The sequence below is a fragment of the Schistocerca nitens genome, chromosome 6 (genome assembly GCF_023898315.1).
Source record: "Schistocerca nitens isolate TAMUIC-IGC-003100 chromosome 6, iqSchNite1.1, whole genome shotgun sequence".
Taxonomy (NCBI): domain Eukaryota; kingdom Metazoa; phylum Arthropoda; class Insecta; order Orthoptera; family Acrididae; genus Schistocerca; species Schistocerca nitens.
Window position 1 is genome coordinate 473,705,159 of NC_064619.1, and position 11,013 is coordinate 473,716,171.

Sequence of the window (11,013 nt, forward strand, 5' to 3'; positions counted from 1 at the left end):
GCCCACGTATCAACTTGCCCCTCTCTCCCCTATCCTCTAAGCTCAGGGGCTGATGACCTAAGCTGTTTAGTGCCATAAGATGTTCCCACAAATTTAGAATTTTACAGAATCATAATGTAACGTAATAGTTGCATTGTACTGTCAATCAGTCCTTTTCTGTGTTGCGAAGTAAATAATGTAACAACTTGTGATCCATTGCGATAACTACCAATCACTCGGAACGCATTTCTTTGAGATATTTAAACGTGTACGATGTATACGTCTCAACTTTATTGTCAAAAATCATTTTACAAAGTAAAAAGTACACTACGTGATCAAAAGTATCCGGAAACCTGGCTGAAAATGATTTACAAATTTGTGGCGCCTTCCATCGCTAATGCTGGAATGAAATAAGGAGTTGGCGCACCCTTAGCCTTGATGACAGCTTCCACTCTCGCAGGCATACGTTAAATCATGTGCTGGAAGGTTTCTTGGGGAATGGCAGCCCATTCTTCACGGAGTGCTACACTGAGGGAGGTATCGATGTCGATCGCTGAGGCCTGGCACGAAGTCGACGTTCCAAAGCATCCCAAAAGTGTTCTATAGGATTCAGGTGAGGGCTCTGCAGGCCAGTCCGTTACAGGTATGTTATTGTCGTGTAACCACTCCGCCACAGGCCGTGAATTATGAAGAGGTGCTCGATCGTTTTGAAAGATGCAATAGCCATCCCCGAATTAATCTTCCACTGTGGGATGCAATAAGGTCCTTAAAACATCAATGTAGGCCTGTGGTCTGATAGTGCCACGTAAAACAACAACGGGTGCAAGCCCCTCCATGGGAAACACCACCACACTACAACACCAACGCCCACGAATTTTACTGGGCGCTACAAACGTTGGCAGATAACTTTCATGGCACAATCACCATATTCTCACTCTGCCTACGGATCGCTACGTTGTATACCGTGATTCGTCATTCCACACAAGTTTTCCCACCATTCAATCGTCCAATGTTTACGCTCCTAAACCAAGCGAGGTGTCGTTTGGCATTTAACGGCGTGATGTGTGGCCTATGAGCAGCCGCTCCACCATGAAATCCAAATTTTTCTCACTTCCCGCCTAATAGTCATAGAACTTGCAGTTGATCGTGATGCGGTTTGGAATTCCTGCTTGATAGTCACATTACGATCCTCTTCAACTGTCGGTGGTCTTGTCAATCAAAAGGCGAGGTAGTCCTGTACGCTTTTGTGCTGTACGTGTCCCTTCACGTTTCCACTTCACTATCATCGGAAACAGTGGACCTAGGGATGTTTAGGAGAGTGGAAATCTCGCGTAGAGATGTATGTGACAAGTTACACCCGGTCACGTGGCCACGTTCGAAATCCGTGAGTCACGCTGAGCGCTCCATTCTGCTCTCTCACTATGTCTAACGATTACTGAGATCGCTGATATGATGTACCTCCAAGTAGGTGGCAGAATAATGCACTAAATATGAAAAACGTATGTTTTTGGTGGTGTCCGGACACTTTTGATCACATAGTGTATATGTGTGCCTGTTATCTCTACAGTATTGGGTCCCATGTTGATGCTGGTATCTGAAAGAGAGGAGTAATTGTTCGTAACATTGACGATCACTATTAAAGTCTCATGAAATAGTGATAACAGTGATGATACTTAAAAATATCTTAGTTTTACAGGCGAAACACAGTTGAATCAATCCGTTATTACCCCACAGAAAAATTTATCTTAGAATTCAGTGGGGTGATTACTACTAAGTTTGGAACCACTGTTACACATGATGATTTAAACACGGTTACAGAAAATTGGGACTTGTTGAGGGATTCATATTTTGAAGCAGGAAAATAACAAACAACCTAAAAAACTATAAAACACAAATTTAACCATAAAATTTATTTCATATCGCATATATAATAACATTGTGAACAGGTGTGAGCTTAGAAATTCCGTTTGTTGAACAAATAGGATGAAGTTGTCACATGACTCGGACTGGCGTGGCTCTCATATATTGACGCGATGCTGGTTCCAGGTCTCAGCGTGATGCTTCGTGTACTCGCCCGTCGGGTCGAACTTGGCCTTCAGCTTGGCCCATTCTGCAGGGTACTTGTCTGTGATGTGCTTCAGGGCCTTGACAGCCCTCTCCAGGTGGCTAGGCGTGCAGTCCCCGCATCCCGTCGCAAACACTTTCGGCAGCCTGCCTGTAGCAATGTGACAGAAAATCATGTATATTTACAGTCACCGTCGGATTGTTCATCTTTTCGTTGGCTGATACTCGCTAACACCAAGTACTAACAATAGATGTTGTACTGCCTGACTAGGAGTTACTTAGGACTGAGCAGTGAAAGAAAAAGGCTACGAGGAGCACGAGTTCTCCAGAAGCCGCTGTCAGCTAAAGGCGCATGTAAAGGGTATTGACATGATTTGCAGGGGTGGGCTTTTATTGCCACGAGAGAGAAAAGGGCATGATGGTGGTGATTTATCATGCACTGTAGTGAAGTCAGCCCGTGTGGGAATTTATTCTTTGTGGGGGGAATAATACTTCAGAATACCAAACCTGGACACAGAGCGTCGTAGGGAGAAGAAAGCGAGAGGACATGCTTGTATTGCGAAGAAATGCGGGGAATCACAAATGATGGTCATGAGTTGACCTCTGAGGAATCCTCTCATAGTAAGTGCTTGAGCACTCTTAACGCTGAAAGGCGGAAAGATGTTTTTGTTTGGCAGAGTTTTAAGGTTTTATGAGTGGAAATGGAACCTTATAGAAAATCCGGAGGGGGCGTGATCTTCAGGTGATTGCCTCCAAAATTGTGGCCCTGTAGGGGAAGGTAATGTTTTTGTAACGGTCACTGCGATTCGCCACCAGAGTGGAAACACAGGCACCTCGGGCCCAATAGGGACAGAGTGTGGTGTGAACAAGGCCTTCCCTCCAGGGATTGGCAAAGGGCACATCCCTGTCGATACTGATCGAAATGTTTCCCTCTGACACATAAGCAAGAGAGCTTCCTGGATAGAGCCACAGAAGAGAATCTGGCAGTTAGACTTTGAGAACAATTCAGTTCGTGACAAGGAGCAAATGAAGTCGATTGTCAGGTCAGTAAGAATGTTCTTATTGTGTTTATTCGAGTGACGATTGTTTAGCTCTCTGTGGAATCTTACTTCTCTAAACTGCATCTATACTTGAGAACACGTGACGCGAGCTTCTGTTTCTGTCTAGTGAGTAAACAAATATATTGACTTGTGTTCAGAGTTGTACTGAGGTAATTTCAACTCTTATTGTTGTGGTCTTCAGCTCTCCATGCTACTCTATCCTGTGTAAGCTTCTTCATCTCCCAGTACCTACTGCAACATACATCCTTCTGAATCTGTTTGTATAGCTACTGTGTGGGAGTCGAATTGCAACCAAACCGTGTACGTCACAGTCGCTGATGCTCCACTGAGCAGATCAGCGGTGCAGTACAACTGCTGTCCGTACATCAGTATATGATACGTGCACTGCACTCCGACAGACACAGAAACACTCACTGTAAGTGTGACGAGTTCCATTTGCTTCCTCATCTAATGTCCGCCTAATAGTTCTCATTTCATAAGATGTGAATTTTCAATCCCTCTTTTTTGTCTTTGATTTCTCATCGGTTTCCTTGGTAGCTTACTTGGTTTTTCAAGGTTGTTATTCCTAACCGCTAAACACTGACACTCATTAATATACATTAACGTTATATGACTGCAGTGCAATTAACATACTCCCTTTTCATGGCGTTATTGTTTAAATATTACTTCTGCACTGGTAAGCGTTCCTAGCAAGCGTGATATAGAACCACAAGTAAGTGAAGGAAAGTGTTCGCGTCAAACGTAAAGGTGACATTATAAAGAAAGCAAGACTGAAAAACAGAAAATTTGCAGAATAAAAGGATAACGACGTTTGCCCCAAAGCTCATGGTGTAGGTCAGAATGTTAACACGTATACAGACAATCTAATGCTTATGTATACAATGTTTTTACTCTTTGTTGTTTATTTGGTTTTCCACTTAATAAACTTATATATTAATCCAAAATGTATTAAGGTTATATTCTACCTTCGACTTGCTAGGAATCTAGAGCTATTTTCGCGACTGTTTTGTACTTTTAGACATATCGCAAGAGCTGTAATGAACATGATCTTCAGATGAAGATCAATATCTAATTTATAATGAATTCATATCCATTTCATCTAAGATGAACAGGCCTAGAATAACACAGAAGCGTAAAAATGAAGAGAAAACGAGGAAATCATAGTAACGTATCTTCCCTAAACGGTTCAAGTGCAAGAAGACGGTATGTAAAAATGCTTTCGCTTCTACGTACAGTGTGAGTGGTGGTAGAATGAAAAGAATAAGAAAACTTCCATCCCTTAGAGCATCAACATTATACAAAAGATGCAAATCGACATCAGGATATGCTACACCAGTCAGACATGCCTACCAGGTTCAGGTCCCGAGAAGAATGAATCATACGAGTCACTAACGTTTTGATTTTACATGAAGATCGTCCATAAACGCTTTTATTTGAAATTTGAACAACCCCCAGATTGATATCTGTTGGGTTTGTGAATGGTTGAACGTCAAAATTATAGGGCCTCATCTCAACACCGAAAGAGCTGATGCAGGGGAACTCAGTACCAGGTTAAGGAAGTTTATTTCAAACAGGAAGAAGCTGAAGAATTAACAAAAACTAATAAGGCTGTATCTGGGTTACCGTTGGATTTCGCGCTGAAAGTAATACTCCCTGTAACTCCAATGCAAGAAAACACCTACCTACGCGAATTATCAGTGTATGTTTTTAGCGTACATTGTCTGAAAACCAACACGGCCAGAACCGACCTTTACCACGAAGGTACTTTGAGGAAAGGACCTATTGAGGTTTCTCGTTTCTTCTTCATTATGTTGAAGATTAAGTCAGCCACAAAGTATAACATCTGAATGTCCTTGCAGACGGATCTGGCACAAAAATAACTGACTTATTAGTGTCTTACTAATGTTGGTGGGTGTCGGGTGGCTGAAACACTAACGAATTGTTTCCCAATTAGGAGTTACTTATACCTACGAGGTGATAAGAAATTCAGCATGATGAATAGAAAGATTAAACTCATTTACCATAACTACATTGTTAAAGAATATGGACAGCTTATTCTACAGTATGGATTTCAATGTAAGTTTCCAGTAAAAGTGGTTGAGACCAGTGACGTGAAGAACATGTATGAGTGGTGTCCTCAGCACTATCAAAAGTATCGAAAGCTTGTTCTTGCTGAAGATACCAAAGGAACCAACGCGTTACCATGCAAGAAAGACAAATTTTTTGGTCTCACAAGAAAACTAATTTCTATTAATGACAAACGTGACAGGTATAGTGAGAGCAATTCCCCTCGTGGATGGGTTGGCAGTATCAACGTTCAACATCTCAAAACGAGTTTCAGCTGCCTGTTGTTGTTGTGGTCTTCACCCCTGAGACTGGTGTGATGCAGCTCTCCATGCTGTACAAGCTTCTTCATCTCCCAGTACCTACCGCAACCTACATCCTTCTGAATCTACTTAGTGTATTCATCTCTTCGTCTCCCTCTACGATTTTTACCCTCCAATACTAAATTTGTGATCCCTTGATGCCTCAGAACATGTCCTACCAATCGGTCCCTTCTTCTCGTCAAGTTGTACCACAAACTCCTCTTCTCCCTAATTCTATTCAATACCTCCTCATTAGTTATGTGATCTACCCATCAAATCTTCAGCATTCTTCTGTAGCACCAAATTTCGAAAGCTTCTATTCTCTTCCTGTCCAAACTATTTATCGTCCATGTTTCACTTCCATACGTGGCTACACTCCATACAAATACTTTCAGAAACGACTTCCTGACACTTAAATCTATACTCGATGTTAACAAATTTGTCTTCTTCAGAAACGCTTTCCTTGCCATTGCCAGTCTATATTTTATATCTTCTCTACTTCGACCATCGCCAGTTATTTTGCTCCCCAAATAGCAAAACTCCTTTACTACTTTAAGTGTCTCATTTCCTAATCTAATTCCCTCAGCATCGCCCGACTTAATTCGACTACATTCCATTATCCTAGTTTTGCTTTTGTTGATGTTCATCTTATATCCTCGTTTCAAGACACAGTTTCTTACAGCTGTGACTTATTAAACTGATAGTTCGGTATTTTTCACATCTGTCAACACCTGCTTTCTTTGGGATTGGAAGCTGCCTACCTTGCGTTAAGATTCTACAACGAATATGCCTCTTTCAGGCGAGAGTGAAAGGAACGTATTAGGAGGTTTCGACCTTACCAGCCTCAAAAAACTAAAGCGAAAAATTCTTGGACTAGAAAAGCATAACATTGTGATGATCGTGAATACTTGCATGTTGTACAATTTTTGTTTGCGTGTGTATCATACATCTATTGGAACACATATTGTACTCCATTTTTTTATTAATATATTAATAAATTGCAGAAACACGCTATTCATTGAAATTCAGTTAATGCAGAAAGCCTCGTGTGCTCACTTTTGTGCAAACACCTCATGTCCAATAATTATACATATTAATAATTCTGCCTCTTTAATATGCATGTGGAATAATTTCGGCCAAGAATAACTTAAAGCGTAGTAGAAAATGCGGAATTTTTCTCAAGAACTTTCATTTCTTAGTCCTTCTGATAAATACGTTTTGCTTCTTCTAAAAATTTTATGGAGCTGTATGTAAGAGCTTTCCTACTTTATTAGTTCAATTTCCAAGAATATTTCTGGATAGGACACGAAATTTTCAATATGATGGAACACCAAAATCTTCAAATGGGTGTAATATTACTTGAGTAGGGTAAGAAAATATGTCTTCGTTGCACCATATGATTAGGCTGTTGACGATCTGTTGTTGCTCTTAGGGGAAACCCATCTTCTCCATATTACAATTAGGCACATGACAAGGAGTAGAAACGATGTCTCTTGAAGGGATTGTATAAAATCTCCTAGGCAAACATACAGAATTGTATTTACTAACATCCTGCACGATCTGATGAGTCTGAAAATGGGAGCGCTGCGCCATATTCCGTGAGAGTATTAATCAATCGGAGAACTGTAGCTACCAGGCTAACAGGAACAGAGCTTTGACGAAGGTGAACAATGGAAGAAAGACACGACAGAGGCACCAGAAAGAGGGAATCGTAGCTGCCGCACTTACTTTTGATCTCCTTTCCCTCTGCGGTGCACTTTCCGTCGTCTGCATTGAGCATGCACTGGGTGTAGGATATCAGGAGTTGGTCGTTGTAGAGGATCTCGTCCAGGTCCAAGTTGTCCAGCTTGTCTTGCGGCGCGGCTTGCGCCGAAACAGCAACGGCAACGACCAGGCAACAGTAGAAGATCAGGTTTCTCGCCATGGCTACCGCTGTGCTCCACCCAGACTGTGGGGTGCGGTGTCTGGTGAGCCCATTTTATACTGCTGCTCTGGCGTACGAGTACAGGTGACGAGATAACAGGGTAATGAGGTGGCGCGCCTTGGGCAAGAACAAGTACTCGCACCTGTGATAGTGCGAAAACTACATGGGTTTTTATCATAACCCACGACCTTGCATAGCCCGTTCTCGCTGTATTAACCAACCAGCATACTGCAGTTTCGGAGCTAGCAAACTAATCGACGTATGTAATGAACAATACTTGTAGAATGGTGCGGTTTTTTTTAAATAAGGTGCACTCTTTGCAGTTACACTTCATCACACAGAAATGACACCAATGACAGTACTGTTGTCTTCCACAATTACACTAATATTATTTGCAGTTTCCCAGGGTTAACAGAAAGCATTGCACATGTGAGTAGCCATAGTTTAACCATGCTTAGTAGATTTCATCTCTACTCTGTGGAAGGCGGTGAGATTTCGAGCTTTTCGTTCCACTCGAAAAAAAAATATTTTTGTTTCTTTGTTATTCACAGAAAATACACGGAAATAAAATTCTTGGAAATATACGTATTAATATTATTATCTGTGTTTAACCGGTATGGGAAAACCAAAGACAAGGCCGTATACGAAGATTCTCACGCCATTCATCCCGCTGCAAGTAAATAAATACCAATTTCTATATTTTACTCAGCATCCCATCATACAAACACAGACTGATGTCAGTGTGAGGATCTTTCTGAACTGCAATAATCCTTGTAATCAAAAGAATTCGTTTTACTGTTTTGCATTATGCAACGACAAATATTTGGCATTTTTGGTGTCGATTAATAAAGCAAATAAGTGTGAGCGTAAGTTTACATGAAAAACAAAGTATTTATTTTACGTCTTGCTATTCTGTATTATGAACAACCAACCAAAGAATTTGTGCCGCGACGTTCAGGAACTCCGCTGAGTTTTTTATCTTTCAACATTTTTATTTATTTCTTATTTTAGTGCCTCTTCTCTCCTCCACTCCCTATTTATATAATAAGTTACGTTTTCCTATTTTCAATTGAATTTATACGTGTTTTGATTGATTAGAAAGACATATCTGAGCTTATTAATGGAATTATCGTTATTTTACTATTATGGCAACAATAATAATTAAGTAATGGCAAAAAAGAATTGTGTATACACTGACTGGAGAAAAATCGTACAGTAGAATACACGCTAAATGGTATCTGGCATAGATCTGTCCTTGAATTAACCGAATTGTAGCAGTTCGTTGTGTCACGATGTTGCCAACTGCACATATTAGAGCTGCAGGTGCAGTATGTTGCGACAGAGCCATACATCGAACACGACTGTCTTACCTCTCCACAGAGCCACGTAGCAATCCATAGCCCGATTTTCTTTCGATCGTACATTCCCGTGAGCACCGCTGCCAGCAATTATGTGCAGTAGCTACATTCGTGTCAGATCTCTCGTTAATATCGCGAAAGGATCATTCAGTGTCTCATAGTCCTGTTACACGACCACATGAAAACTGAATTACATGTTGATAATGGTGTCTTTGCTGCCTTAAAATCATTATTCACTAACATCAACTCACCACATCCAGCCTCAAAGATAAGTAATGCCTACGACCGTTACAGCGTGTGCTGAAAGTAAACCTGGAGCACCCTGACCACACAGGGATCGCTCTGCTGATGCCCGCGCCATTAACTCCCCACATATGCGAAGGAGTGGATGCCCATCCCCCTGGTGCATGGGGACTCCCAGCAACGGCCATGCTGCCAGGTGACCTTTGCTGCGGCTGGGTGGCGCCCGTGGGGAGTGCCCTTGTTCGAAGTGGGTGGCATCAGGGCGGATGACTCGCGATGAAGCGTATTCCATCATCTCTTGCTGATGGTGAAACACCAGCAATCTCTATGCTCAATTCAAGTACGACCCCAAATCGTTCCCCTCCATTGTTTAGCATTCGGAGTACAAGTCTGAGGAGATGGAGGGCTTGTCCCCAAATGAAATCCGGGTCATTCTTTATCAAAACAGCATTCTCTGCCTAGTCACGGGCGTTACTCGCTTATGACAAGCTGAGGGATGCTTCTCTAACCATCACGTCCCATAAGAGCTTAAACATGGTCCAGGGTTCCATATTTCACAGGGACCTTCTGTTGCAGTCTGACGATGTGTTGCGCATCAGTTTAGAGTGACGAGGTGTACATTTGGTCCGGCGTGTACACCGGTGTCCGAGGGATAATTAGGTTGTCACCAGTGCCTTCATCTTTGCCTTCGAGGCAGATACATTGCCCGAGAAGCTCAAGGTGATGGTCTACCACTGTGATGTTAAGCCCTTTATCCCTCCCCCAATGCGGTGCTTTAAGTGCTGGAAGTTTGGTCATATGTCTTCCCACTGTACATCCAGTGTCACATGTCGAGATTGTGAATGCCCATCAAACCTCAATACTCCGCCTCCCATCTGTGTCAACTGTGAAGAGCACCATTCGCCTTGCTCGCCAGACTCCAGGATTCTCCAGAAAGAAAGGGAAATCATAGAGTAGAAGACCCTTGACCGACTGACCTACATTCAGGCTAAGAGAAAATTTTAACACCTGCATCCTGTACATATGACATCGTCTTACACCGCCACTACAACAGTTTTGTCAGCATCAGCTCCATCAACCCCAGTCACCTCTCAGAGCTGGAAGACTACCCCTGCCCCCTTGATGGTGGGGGGGGGGGGGGAATTTCCCTCCCTGTTGCTCCCGCACAACCTACTTCAGGAGTAACAGCCCCCCCCCCCAACCACCGGGGACGCCTGTCCCCACTTCTAAGCTGGAGGAGCGTAAGTCTTCTTCAGCTTCTCTCGCTGGGAAGGTGTCCTTTGGGTCACTCCCTTCCCAGGTTTCTACTAGTGGGAAAGAAGACACCCACCCATGGCTGAAGATCCCAAAAGCAGCTCTCCATAGGGCTTCACGCTCATCCTCAGTCCTGGAGACTGAGCCAGTCCTCCCAGCTGGGAAAACCCAAGGATGAGCGAGAGAAATCCAAAAAGAAAACTCCTAAGACCAAGGAAATTGCGGTGGCACCAACACCACTGCTACCTACAAGTTTTGCATCTGAGAATGGGAGTGCGGATTTTGGAATCTGCTGAGGACCTAGATCTCGCCAGACCCTCAGTCACAATGGTTGCAGACTGCTCAGGCAATGAGTTGGTGGCAGCAGGTGATCTGAGGCGTAAACTACCTCACTGAATGTTCCATGCCTTTCCAGTCTCACGATAACTTCATCCTCCAGTGGAATTGCGGTGGTTTTTTCCACCTCCCAGCTGAGCTACAGCAACTGTTAAACTTTACACCTGCTATTTGCATTGCCCTCCAGGAGACCTGGTTCCCAGCAATGCGGATCCCTGCCCTCTGAAGCTATAAGGGATGTTACAGGAACTGTAGCTCCTGTAATCGAGTGTCAGGTGGAGTTTGTCCTAACAGTGTGTTTACCACGCCTCCACTAAGTTGGTGTGTTACCGGCGTGGCAGGTGTTGTGAACCTGTGCCCCTTCAAACCCCTCTTGAAGCTGTGGCTGTCAAAATACGGACAATGCAGGAAATAACTGTGTGCAGTAT

General features: G+C 43.0%; 1 protein-coding gene across 1 annotated transcript; it reads right to left on the bottom strand.

The window, feature by feature from the left end:
• Positions 1-1,874: 1,874 nt before the first annotated feature.
• Positions 1,875-7,412, bottom strand: LOC126262664 (ejaculatory bulb-specific protein 3-like). Its single transcript, XM_049959437.1, has 2 exons — positions 7,199-7,412; positions 1,875-2,194 (listed from the first exon to the last, which is right to left on the bottom strand). Exons 1-2 carry the CDS (start codon positions 7,392-7,394, stop codon positions 1,998-2,000), a joined length of 393 nt encoding a protein of 130 aa, XP_049815394.1. The 5' UTR covers positions 7,395-7,412; the 3' UTR covers positions 1,875-1,997.
• Positions 7,413-11,013: the final 3,601 nt, after the last annotated feature.